At 30.5% G+C, this 14149-nt stretch overlaps 1 protein-coding gene across 3 annotated transcripts in view; it reads left to right on the top strand.

The window, feature by feature from the left end:
* The window catches only part of AP3B1 (adaptor related protein complex 3 subunit beta 1), a 309786-nt gene that overhangs the window by 102763 nt on the left and 192874 nt on the right, over positions 1–14149 (top strand). For all 3 annotated transcript variants that reach the window (XR_004233861.1, XM_003759422.4, XM_031966179.1), the window contains exon 7: positions 5857–6039. Coding sequence is in view for 2 of the 3 variants with exons in the window: in XM_003759422.4 (XP_003759470.1) it covers positions 5857–6039 (183 nt within the window). In the remaining variant the exon portion in view is untranslated. The remainder of the gene's footprint in view (positions 1–5856; positions 6040–14149) is intronic.

Below are 14149 nucleotides of genomic sequence, written 5' to 3' on the forward strand. Positions count from 1 at the left end.
CTTTGGCTTTCTACATAGAAGCCTCTAGACCTGGCCCCCTACAGCCATACTGGGGTGACTTATCTTAGTTTAGTTGGCTGAGCTGGGGCTTTTGGCCTTGCTGGCCCTGACTATTAGTTTGCAAGACTGGAAACCTCACAGTTGGCCTCCTGTCTTGCTGAACTAAGACCATGAGACCTTGGTTGTTGGGGCTTCCACTGGCTTGCCCAGACAATACCCACACTGTGTTTAATCCTACTTTTATTCAAGCGAGGCAGATCTTTCCAGAAGACCTTCTAAGTTATCTTGGAGTAGAAAATTGTCACCTCATCCTTTTGTGGGTTCTTTTGCTTTAGAGTTCATAGTTGTTTCATGGGAAATTGGGGAGAACTCAAATGCTTCCTTTCTTTTCTCTGCTATGTTGACTTTGTTTAAAAAAAAAAAAAGATTTATTTTGCAGATTTCAACATTCAGTTATAGAGACACTCTATAGAACTTGTCCAATGGTGTATATATATCTGGGGTAGATGGTGTGAATAGTAAGTTGGGTTCAGAGTGGAACCTGAAGAGAAAAGTGGGCCGGATTGTTTTTAGGATGTTGCAAAGCTCTTTTACTGAAAAAAATTTCAATTTTATTTGTTTTAAAAATATTTCCCTCCAATTACATGTAAAATGAAATGTTAAAAATTTGTGTTCCATATTTTCTCCCTTTCTGTTTCCCTCCCTTCTCTAATCTCTCCCTGAGACAGTAAGCAATTAGATATAAAGTATATATGTGCAATCATAAAACATCTCCATATCAGTCATTTTGTGGGGGAAAACTTGGAACTTGCAGTGTTCTATGACTGTGTACAGTGTTCTCCTGATTCTGTTTACTTCACTTAGTATCATTTTGTGTGTCTTTTCAGGGTTTTCTGAAATGAAAGATTGACTTTTCCCACATCCTCTCCAACAATTATCATTTTCCTTTTCAGTCATATTAACAATCTTATAGGTTTAAGGTGATACTTCACAGCTCAATTTGCATTTTTCTAATTAATACTGATTTATAGCATTTTTTTCTGATAGCATTGATTTTTTTGTCTGAAAATTAAAGCCTATTTTTACAATGCTAACATTTTTCTGTGTTTCTATGACAGTGATTCATGGAATACAACAGCCTCCTTAGAATCTAAAATATGTATCATACAAAAGGTAACAGATAGTATAGGTAGGTGGGTTCAATGAGGCATCAAGAAACTTTAAAGAGTAGAAATAAAAGATAGTATCAAGGAATTTGTGACAGAAAGGAGATGCAGCTTGGTCACAGCAAAACTAAGAATGGCTAGCCAAAATCCTCAATTGTTACCCTCCTGGTGTTGGGGGAAAGCTGGAAAGGCCTTCAGTAGTTTGGTATACTTTAGGTAAGCATGAATGAGTTTTAATTTGTATAATTAGAAGGCTTTTCTGAATTAAGATAACATCCTCATGTATAAGTGGGAGGATTGGGGTGAAGAGTCAAGTAGGTCCAAGTACATATTGGAGGAAACTTATTTTAATTTTATCTAAATTGTTTTCATTTTGCTTTTAGTAAAAATAAAATGTTTAATTTTGTTTATTAAGTTAATCGATTTAAAAGAATAGTCTTTTTTTGATGATGTTAAAATGTTATATGGTTTTCTGTTGCTAAAAATGAATATTTGAATGAGCTAGGAATTTTGTATAGTAGTTAAGGGGAGTATCAGTGGGAGGCTGCTAGCAATTAAAAAAACAATCCATGAATAGTTTTTCTTGTTTCCTTTTGGGGAATAAAAATAGTTTAATGACTTACTTAGTCATTAGTCCTCATAAATAGTGACCAGAGTAGAGGAATACATTTACAAATGTTAGACATACAAAGCTCTTACTCTTCTTACTCCAAATACTCTAAATGGTGGGCAGCAGTGCCCAGTCTCATTTTTATAGTAAGGAGCTGTCATGAACTACTTTTATCCTTTGTTGTTGGGGGTCAAATGTTTAAAAAAAAAAAAAAAAGAATGGTATTGAATGACCAAAAGAATGGATTTATCTACTTAAAAGTTTAAACAATCATCCAAATTGTAGAGAAGTTCTTAAAGTCCATGAACATTAAGAAAAATTATTTTATTGCGAAAATTTTTTTTCTGTGATCCTATTTATTTTAATTTATGCTTTTAAAGAAATTATTTTCAGAAAGAGTCTGTGGGCTTCATCAGATTGGGGTGTGTGTCGTGTAGAAGTTGTAGGGAAGAGGTAATGATACAAAAGATTAGGAATCCTCTGCCTTGAGCATAGGTGACCTAGGATATTGTGTGGAAGAAGTTATCAACAGCTTGCAAGTTTTTCTACAATGAATATTTTATTGCTAAGAATTTGTACAAATTTCTTAGAGGGGATTTGAAAAGATAATGTAGCTGTAAGTTAAGGAGACATGGTGTCCAAAAGATTGTGGTAATTATTATATTATATTTTTTTTCAAAGTTTTATTGATTTAAAAAATCTATCCCTTTCTAAAAGTCTGCTCTCCCATTTTCATTTAGAACAAATAAGTAGAGTTAAGAAAACCAACATATTGGTTACTTCTGACAATGTATTTTAATATCTGAACCTATCATCCATTACTTCTTTGATGAGAAGCAGGATATATATATATATATATATATATATATATATATATATATCATCATTACTCTGACATCAGTGATCTGAATTCATTGTTGTTTACTTTTGCGTTGTTTTCATAATCATGTTAATTCATCTCTTCTTGCTGGATCAGTTCATGCAACTCTTTTTACATTTCTTTTTTTAAAAAATTAATTATAATCTAATTTATTTCTAATGAATTTAGAGTAAAAAGTTTGTTATTTGTAATTTTCTAAGGATAACATTGATTCTTACTAATTCAGTGACTTTAAAGACATTAATATCTATTTTAATTTGGAGCAGGGGGCAGGGAAAGAATTTGTTTCAAATGTTCTGTTCCTTCCTTTTATTATTCTTACAGATATTTAATGAGTATATCAAGGTTTTAGTCAAAGTGTGTGGGTAAGACATGATTTTTGTAAGTTTAATATTGGTAAAAAGCTTCACTGTTATGGTGTGTGTGGGGGGAACCAACCTTAGTTTGTGCAGATGTTTTATTGTGATAGATCTATTATCCAGCTATTAGAAGATAAATGACTGATCTTTCCTATTTTCCATGTCTTCAGAAAATTGAAATAAGAAGGGGAATATCATTTGGGCTGTATGATTAGGGCAGGTGGGATGGCCATTAATTTAAGAGAAGGAAATCTTGGCAGCATTGGCCAACTTATACCATATTATCAATCAAACCTTGATGCACTTCTTGTGATGACCCAGCACTCTCAGGTTTTTGCAGCGTTAATTAGAATTCATGACAAAATAGATGCAAGGAAACGTTTTGTACCCTTCATAATTTTATAGAAAATTTATTGTTATTAGAGGAACCATTTGCTTAGTGTGATTTTTTTCATTACCAGCTTGTCAACTAGCATAGATAATCTAGAGAAAATATGAACTCCATAGATTGGGTGTCACTTTTGTTGATGGTTCATGTAGTTTATCTTGGAGCGCAGCTAATGGCTGAAGTTCATAGCAACAGCACAGAAAAACGTGGCAACCAGTGGAAGACAAATGAACCATGTTTATTGCTTTAATATAAAAAATACATAAATGGAAAGCTGCATTTGAATTTGATGAGCTCATTGCTAGTTTTGTTGCAGTGATTTATTTTCTCCCTTATACAAAAAGCTACTATTGATACAGTGAGATGGAAATTAACTGTCTTTATTTTGGAAACCAATATTTTTTGGTTTTAAAATCTGAGTGGATCATTTTGTTTTAATTCCACATGTTTTATGGAATATTGAACATTTAATAAACTTCAATTATCAACTATTTTTTTAGAATTTAGATATAGGTTCAAACTCTTAAGACAATAGTAGAATGAATTCTGTCAAATGGTTAGTTGTAGCTTTTAAAATGTTCTATTTGTATTTTCTTTTTTGAAATTAGAATTTACCAGTGACAAAATAAAAGCTTTTTTCCTTTTTAGCTTTTGGTAATAGTGTTTTCTTAATTAAATTCTTTAAAATTTTATGGCTTGCTTTCATAGTCATTTCAAATTGAATGGCATATGGTAGTCAGGTATGCTTATTATTTTACTTTTTACTGTTGTATTATATAAAAGATACATTAATTTTACTTGCAGGTCAAGTAAAAATTACTCATAACTACAATCATTCATTTATTCATGCATTCATTTATGTTTATTTACTTAATAATCTTATAGTTGATATGAAATTTAAGGATTCTTTTAAAGCTAATTATTATTTATCTATAAATTTATTTTTCTCAAATTATTTTATATGTATGTATATTTATACAAAGCATTTTACAGGCAGTACTTTACAGTTTCAGAAGAGCTCAAATTTTCCTGTTAATACATACTGTATTTAGTGATTTTAAGAGATGTTTAAAAGATACCAATTTTAATCTAGTGAAATATGGTATTTACCTAACTCATAATTTCTATTTTGAAGGAAGATTTAATGTAATAGATATCAAAAAAAATGTTTAAGGTATAAACAACTTTCCACATAAACAGAAAATGGAAAATTATTATAAGCATAATACATTTTGATTTAGTTCTCACAAATAATCAATTCTTTGCTTTCTGGAATGACTTGCATACATGCTGGGACCAGCAGGTAACAGTACATGGGCAGGGCTGGAGTCAATAAATGCGACTTCACGTTTATACTGATTGGTAATTCATAAAATCCCCACAGGACTTGAAACTTGTTTAGCATAATAGCAAGTCCATATTCTGAGCTGTTTTCTTTCAATTGTATTGTTGGGTGCATATTAATAAACCAAATGTCAGCCAGAAACAGGGAAAAACACTAAAAATATGAATATCATTGTGTTTAATATTTTTCAAAAAGTGCCATTTCAGTAAATTGTATTTTTATTTAATTGCTTACTTTAAGTCATTGGGGAAATTTTAGAGATTGAAATGAAGAATCCCTAGTGTTCTGAAAGAATATGGCTTTAATTTGCTAGTAAGAAAGCTGTATCATATTGCTAGCTAACTGCATACATATTAGTGGTTCATATAGATGCTTTATCATGTTAAATAGTCTACATGACAGACATATAAGTTGACAAAAAATATTAAGCCAATTACAAAAGAAGTGATTTTTAAAACATTGAGAGTGTTTCTGGTATGATAATTTATTTTTTTTTTAAAGTCATACTTTTTTGGATAATATGCTATTTTGACTGTTCACATTAATAGTTTTGATGAAATTTTGCTCATATTTTAGGCAGTTTGTTTTGTGAAGAGATTATCAGCATGAAAAGTTTCTTAAATGTGTAATCAGGAGCCTATATACCAAAATGTACCAGTATTTTTAAGTTAACTGAATAACTGGTATTAAAATTATTATTCAACATTAAATTATTATATATAAATTTTTAAATTATTCAACATTAAAAATGTTGAATTTTGTTTGGTATTTTGACTTACTTCATTTGTGTGGTATTTTAGTTGTTAATTATGTTTTTGAGACTATATTAGCTTTAAAAATAAGAAATTTGATTTATGTTTAATCCTGGTATAAGAAGTTTAACTTCAATTCATAAACCTTCACTGGAAATTTTTAAGCTTTCTATCTTACAGGAAAGTGTTAGGTTGCCAGATATATTTTAAAAATTATAAAGGTATTTCTATCGCATTAAGTTTTCTAATTAATGAATTGTTTAAATATTGAGTTTTTTCACCTTTGTGATATTGAGTATTATAAAGATCGCTATAACATTAACTATTTTGTTTTGCAAATACTTTTTCTTTTATAGCTGGTAGCTGGGAGTGTTGTGATGGCTTTTGAAGAAGTGTGCCCTGATAGAATAGATCTCATTCACAGAAACTACCGCAAGCTGTGTAATTTGCTAGTTGATGTTGAAGAGTGGGGGCAGGTTGTCATAATCCACATGCTTACCCGATATGCACGTACACAGTTTGTGAGTCCTTGGAAAGAGGTAAGTGTTAAACTTATCTGTCACCTTGTAAAGTTTCTCAGGAGAATGGTGATGGTTTAGTTTGAAAAGCTATGCATCAAAAAATTAAATCTACTGAAATAAATCTAAGCAAGAAGACCCAGGAATTTTGTTGGCAGTTTAAAAAAAACCTCTCCTTTAATCTATTCATTAATTTCACAGCATTTACAGTTCTAATTTGGTGCCTCATGAAAAGTCATTGTTAAGAGCAACAATGTGCATTATCTTCAGTCATGATTGTATCATTTCTACCACCCAAATGATCCAAATACTTGTTGCCAGTAGCATATATTGTTATATTTTCTACTTAAAGTAACTTAAAGTGGTGGAATTCAATTTTTATTTTATATCATTTTAAATCATATGATTGAATAATAATAGTTTTGTATAATGTTTTAAGGTTTGCAAAATACTTTCCATTAATTAACTTATCTGACTAAAGCTTATTAATTCTTCTGATGTTAGTTTTTTTCTCTCAATATCTTTATACATTTAAAAAAAATTAAAGTTGTTACTTCAGTTGTGCCATTATGTACCAAAAATGGATGTTAATATAGGCTAATGAAAATTAAATAATTTTATCTCTTGGATATTGATTAGTTAAAAGGAATTCTTTTATTGCTACAAGGTACTTCAACCACTTTTGTTTCAAAATAGTTTGCAGCAGCAGTAGACAACTTTTATGTATTGCTAAGTCTTAATTACTTAAAAAACTTAAAGTACTTTAAATGCTATTAAACTAGTACATTATTTCTCATGCTTTATTTTAAAAAGTTTTGGTATAGTCTTAAAGTCAAGTATATCAGACAACTTCCTTGACACAAATCTCTGAGTACAGTGGATGTTCAGTTGCTTAATGTTAAAAAAAGTATGTTATTTATTAAAGAGAAAAAAGTGTACACCTAAATAACTGAGATGAAATGTTAGTAATATTTCTGAAACACTCTTAAGCTAGTTCCAGTTACCAAATGTGTCATCTGTATGAATTGTAGAGCTTTATATTAAAAGTCATACAATCTGAGATTTTTTTTTGGGGGGGGGGCATCTTCTAATCAAAAATGTTTGTGATACTGGTTTTGTAGTTTTTATAGTAAAAAAAAGAAAACACTAAAGGTTTGGGTTGTCCACCAAGTGATGAATTTCTTGACTCTAGCAAGAACTTTCCCTTTGAAGTTGAGCAGAATGATCAGCATTGGTAGAAGGAATCTACACTAATAAAATCATGAATCTTTTGATATCTTAAAGTAACAATTTAAACTTGAAGTGATATCTAGAATATTATTTGTTTAAAGCTAATCGTCTAGGTATTTGCAGTGATTAAACCATTAATGGTCTTGATTCATTGATGATTAATAAATAAAAACAGCTAATAATATGCCAATGAAATTGAAATGTTGATTTTTTGGAGAGTGTAATAAAACTCTGTGTTCTCTTATGCTGAAAATAGTTTATCAGACCATAGATGGCATCTTAAAGAATGAACATTATATATAATTATAAGAAATATATTTAGTGCTTATGTACAAAGTGTTTTAAATTGTGTAATTATTGGGGAATGTTCATATAATTTTGAGTCTCTGTCTAGTTCTGAATGTAAAACTATGGTTATTGTCCTGAAATAATTTTATAATCATTGTGTCCATTTAATGATATTTATTAGCTGTCTTAAGTACAGGGTTGCCATCCAGTGCATTTTAAAGTCTTAAAATAAATTAAATTAATATATGAAATAATTGCAACACATTTGATTTATTTTTTATTTGTATTTATCCATTCATTTCTATTGTAAAGGTCAAAAAAAGGAGAAAAATTAAAATCAAGAAAAGTTCAATTTCTTCCTAATTATGTCTTCTAAAAAGAATAAAAAGACAAATATTAAGTAGCCTTGTGGTATAATAGTAAGAATTCGACTTATATTTAAAATTTTGGAGACCTGAATTAAACTTCTGGCTTCAGTTCTTACTAGATGCATGATTCTGGGAGAGTCACTTAACGTGTCCTTTATCTGATTAGTTTTTTAATCTGTAATGCAGGAATACTAATACTGTCTCAAAGTGTTGGAGGAAGAGTGTTCTATTACATGTGCATAAGAAATACAAGATGGAGTTATTAATCCAGTATTTAAGTGTTGGAATATTACAGTAATATGTAATAGCTGATGTTTACATAGTGTTTACTACATTTTGGGTACTGCTAAGCACTTTACAATTGCTATCTCAATAGATCCTTTCAATAACTTCAACAGGTGTGGCTTGTTGAATGTGGTTGCTTTTTTACAGATGAGGAAATTGAGGAAAACAGAACTTAAATGACTTGCCCAGGGTCACAAGGCTAGTGTCTGTGATTGGATTCAAATTCAAGTCTTTCTGACTTAAGGCATAGTCTTCTATTCAAATAATGAACTTCCTTGTTATAATCTTATATAAATTATATAAATCATATATATATATATTATATATATATAATATATATAATATATAAATCTTATATAAATTCGCACAATTTATAGGGTTCTGAGAGTCCCTGCTCTATCAAACTTCTGTCTTCAAATGCAAAGGGAATCATGGCAGAATGTGTGCATATGTGTGTGTACGCTAATGAGTGCACACAAATTCCACAAATTCCATTAATGCATTTTAAAGGCCTAGCATAGACTAGTATTACATGGCATGGATTATAAGATAGCCTTTGGTGTGGATTACCGTTTAAGCACCTGGTTATTTTTCCCTTCATATCTCTGATCATTTTTCTTTCATAGGCTTTGTTTCAGATCTTAGCAGCTCATTTTGTTTTCCATTCTTTGATTACTAATTACTGACAGAGGGTGATGAGGTAGCAGAGACATTGATAGTCTTGTGAGCTTCCTAGGACAAACTGGTGTTTTTCCTAGCATTTTTATATAGTTTGAATGATTAAAATATTTTTATCCATCACTGACTTATAGGTAGAGGTAGACTAAGCTGGAAGAAACTAGGCGACATCTATGACTCATGTTCAGCTTTCACTGGTTTAGGTGGTAAGGTCTGGCTGTGAGCACCAGAGTACCTTATAATAAGTCATCATGAAGAGGAGCCCTGCTGAGCGTCTGAAATATAGACATTTTCATAGAGTCAGGAAAGTGAAAGGTCTCTTAAGTTTTTGTCTTTCTTTTATATGTCATTCATTCATGTATGGGGAGGGGAGAGGGGGGATATAAACCCTTCTCTCCCTTCACAGTCTTTTATAGATATTACATAAACACCAACTTGGATACTTAACTAAATTAAGAAATAGTATAGACCAAAAAAGGGCAAAAGACAGTTTAAACAATAGTACAGTAGTTTCATAATGTTTACATTTTAATTATCAACTGACGTAATTTCTTTGAATTATAAAGCAATTTGCAGAAAAGTTGCATAAAACATTGATATGTCAAATGGAGTTGTGCAAAAATATCATCACATTTTGTATCTGTACTTAATTCTGTTTTGAAAGCTCTTTGTACAATATTCATGACCTTTAAAGCCAGCTGCCATCAATGATGGAGGAAGAACTGCTGCTGTTAGTGTTTGATACCTAGAAAGGAAAAATAAGTCTCAAGAAAGTTGTGACTTGCCCAGAATCACAAAACCAGTAAATGGTAGAATAAGGAATTTTAGTATGATGGTCTTTCCATTGCACCAATGTATTCGCTCCATTGCATTGATAGGTTTTAAATCAACGAATGTCTATTATTTATGGGATGCAATTTTCTTTTTTTCCTTTTTAAGATCCTAGTCAACCTTTGTGACTAAATATTTTTTGAAATGTATCAGCTGTTTGCTTTTTGTTCTGCCTCAAATTAGATTGAACATTTAGTCATTGAAATCATCAAACTAATCCATTTTATAAAAGAGTCATATTTTATATAGTGAATTAGTTTACCATCGGTATGTGTTTATATGCTTGAAGGCAAAACTGATTACGTTGGGAATTGAAAATTAGTAGAAATACTTTTTGAGATGAGCTGCTATGTGTGCCTTTGTCAATAACTTCTTAAAATGAACACATCATATACAACTAGGCATCTTAAGCAGCAGAAGAGATTTTTAATTTAGTTTATTTGCATCATTATAGATCAGTATTTAGGCTGTTTATATGTAAATGTATGATTTGAGGAACAATTAAGTGTTGACAAAGTAGATTGCAGTCATATCAATTGCAGTGCATTTTCCATAATTTTTCTAACTGACATCTTTGATGATAAATGGTGGATGCCAAGTCAAAGCCGATTATACAGTGCACTAGGAATTCATGGCGCTGTCAGGAAGAAGACCGATTGACTTTAAATTTACATATTAATGAGAAGATTTGTTAAGAGGGTGCTTGACTATAGAAAATAACAGCATATTTATAGGGCACGACATTTTATAAATAAAGCTGATGCAGGAAAATGGAAATTAAAGCTTTTAGGTTAATAAATTCAAGAGACTGCTAAAATGCATATTTGCATTTTTATTTTCTTAAATTTACCTTACTCTTTGGACAATATATGCGTTTTTTTTTTTTTTTTTTTTATTCTGGGTCGAGTTTAAATAATTCCCAAGGACTTAAAAATTTAGTTAAATACCATTACCCTTGTATAAATTTAAGAGGGAAGAAGTAGTTTGAGACAGAAATTTAAATATCTAAAACGGAACTTATTTTTGTTGTTGCTGGAATAAAGTATATAAATAAATATATAGTATAAAAGTATATAAAGAAATGTAAATGGATGCCATAAAAAATTGAATTTTAGAATCCATTTTCTTTTGTGTGTGTGTGTGTGTGTGCTTTAATAGCTTCTAGTAGCATTTATTATACTTAAGCTCTGATTTTTGGGACTTGACAATTTTGTTTTGTAAATTTTGAACTTTTAAAATACCACATAAAATTGTTTGTATTTTTTTTTTAGTATTACTAATGGTTCCCTTACCAAGAATCATTTCTGTATACTATATTTAAAAAAATTGGAACTAAGCAAAAGTTTTCATAAAGTTTCATTAAACTTTTAAGAGTTTGATCTCCCAATATTTAATGCTTGATTCTGCATTACTTAATTATATTAATTGGTTGTATCAACTATATAATATTGGTGTGCAATGTGAGTAGAGCAACTCATACATATCTAGGCCTCTGCAACTGTTCCAGTTTCAAGAAAAGTGAGTTTTTTTTTTAAAGAGCATTGACCATTTGTTACATTCAGGTGTTTTTAGTTTGGGAAATTTAGTCATTATTGACAATTTTATCTCTACCTTTTTTCAAGTCCAGGAGTCACAGATCTTGAAAAATTTATTTACATAGTAGACAAACAATTGTTTTTTAATAATTTTTTAAAAATTAAAAGTCTTAAATGTGTTCTTAATTCTCACCGAGTTTTTCTAGTGGTTAATTAAACATAAGCCCATTAACTCAAAGCTTATATACATTGCTATGGTTAAGAGAATACTTAATTTAAAAAAATAAATGTTTTTATTGAAGATAATTTAATAAAAATTACACAAAACACTCTCTAAAGTTATTCTCATAAAGTCTGAAAATTAAAGAAAGCTGAGGGTTTGCTTCAGCTAGATGAAGATGTCTTAGTAGATATGGTATCATTAGTAGATGTGGGTATCACTTAGTAGAGTGGGTATCATTAGCAATAGAATGATAATTATTTATGAGTTATACTATACCATGATGCTTTAAGATTGACCATTTGTGATGTTGTAGAAGATTTCTAAAGTTAGTGTATAGCTAATTTTATTAAAAGTAATAGTAGGAAAAATGATTAAGAAAAAGATCCTTCTGGAGAAAAATATTTACTATTTTTTTTTTTTAGTTATAGACCAGAACTGTAAATTAAAGGAGTACCCAACAATTAGGAATGGCAGAACATATTATAGCATATTAATGTAAATAGAATATTGCTGAGCTTTTTAAAAAATGACAGAAGAGAAAGTTCAGAGAAATCTAGAAGTAAGCATATGAATTGATAAAGAATGAAGTGAGTTGAGGCAGGATATCAATTTGTCCAAGAAGTAAATATGGAAAAACAATACTGCAATTCCTAAGAGCTCTGGTCTATACAAAGACCAATCATTCTAGAGGAAGAGTGATAGAGCCTATGACTCCCTTTTTGACAGAGGCATGATAGATGCAAAGTGCCAAAGAACATGAATGTTTCCAGACAGGACCAGGGTGAGAATTTGTTTTGTTTGACTAATGTGTTCTTACTGTATAGATATTTTTTCCTCTCAGTCTTGGGTGTTGGAGAAATTTAGAAACTAGAGTTACATTAGTAGTAGTAATGGGAGAAGGAAAAGGAAAGGGGATGAGGGAGAAAATGAAAAAGAAAGGAAAGAAGATTCATTTAAACACTTTTTGGAAAAATGTATAGAAGAGGGCAGCTAGATGGTGAAGTGGATAGAACACTGGTTCTGGAATCAGAGGATTTGGGTTCAAATGTGACCTGAGACCCTTGACATCCACTGTCACGTCTGGACAAGCCACTTAAACCTGATTGCATCTCTCCCAAAAACTTTTGCATAGAAGAGAAAAGAAGGAAGACCAGAAACATTCTGCAGATAAGCAAGACGGCTTTGAAAATTTTATGCTGTGTATGCTTATTGTGTATCTAATTTATATTTTAATATATTTAACATCTACTGGTCATCCTGCCATCTGGGGAAGGGGGTAGCGGGTAAGAGGTGAAAAATTGGAACAAGAGGTTTGGCAATTGTTAATGCTGTAAAGTTACCCATGCATATAACTTGTAAATAAAAGGCTATTAAATTAAAAAAAGAAAAGAAAAAAAAAAGAAAATTTTATGCTGAATATATTATATATAAAAAAACAAGAAAGCCATTTTAGCTATTTTTTTTTTTTTTTTTTTTTGGTTCTGCTATATACTTAGATGTCCATTTTATTTGATGTTCAACTCAGAATAATAAAAAAAAAACCACAATCTTTGCTTTCTGGAATATTATATCCAAAGCTCTTCACTCTTTGTAGTAGTGATAGCTGCTTCATTGTCTATATCTAAATTTTCTCCTAGACTTTTGAGCTCTGTATTTATTTGAGCTCTCCCATTGATATCATGGGAGTTTCTGTTTCTGTATTAGTTTTTCTCAATTGAACAATGAATTCTTTCTATTTCCACTAGGCCTTCTGGTTCTCACAGGTTTGGGCAATTTTCTTTTTCAGATTTCTTGGAATGTGATGTCTTCACTCTTTCCTCCTCCTCTTCCCCTTTAGATTCTAGTCTAATTTTTTTCTTCTTGATCTGATTTCCAGGTCAGTTTATTCCTCAGAAATAAATGAAATTGACTTGTTTCATTGAATGTCCATCTTTTTTCCTGAAAGATAATGCTTACTTTTGCTGGATAGTTGATTCTTGGCTGCAATCCAAATTCCTTTGCCTTTTGGAATGTCAGCTTCCAGGCCCTTCACAGAAGGGCTGTTAGGAGCTGGGTATCTTATGGCTCCTCAATATTTGAATTGTTTCTTTCTGATTGCTTGCTTGCATATTTTCTCCTTGATCTGATAATTCTGAAATTTAGCTACACTATTCCTTGGAATTTTCATTTTGGGGTCTCTTTGATTGGTGAATTCTTTCAATGGCTATTTTACTCTCTGGTTTTAGGACATCAGGCAAATTTTCCCTGACAATTTCCTGAAAGATAATATCTAGGCTCTTTTTTTTTATCATGGGTTTCAGGAAGTCCAATAATTCTTAAATTGTCTCTCCTAGATCTATTTTCCATTAAGGTATTTTACATTTTCTTCTGTTATTTTTCACTTTTTAAAAATTTTGTTTGACTGATTCTTGATGTCTCATTGAGTCATTCACTTCCATTTGTTATTTTTTGTTAGTTTTTTAAATTTCCTTTTGCATTTGATCAAATATATTTTTAAATGAGTTTTTATTTCACAAATTCTTTTTTTATTGAGTTGGTTTCTTTTTTGTATCTATTTTGTAAAAAAAAGTTGTATCCTTTTTTTCATGTCATCAAGTCTATTTTGTAAGATTTCTAGAGATGATTTCTGTGTTTCCTTTTCCAAATTCTTCTGCAACATTCTCATTTCCTTTTCCCATTTTTGTTCTAAGTCA

This window comes from Sarcophilus harrisii, chromosome 1 (genome assembly GCF_902635505.1).
Source record: "Sarcophilus harrisii chromosome 1, mSarHar1.11, whole genome shotgun sequence".
NCBI classification, from domain to species: Eukaryota; Metazoa; Chordata; class Mammalia; order Dasyuromorphia; family Dasyuridae; genus Sarcophilus; species Sarcophilus harrisii.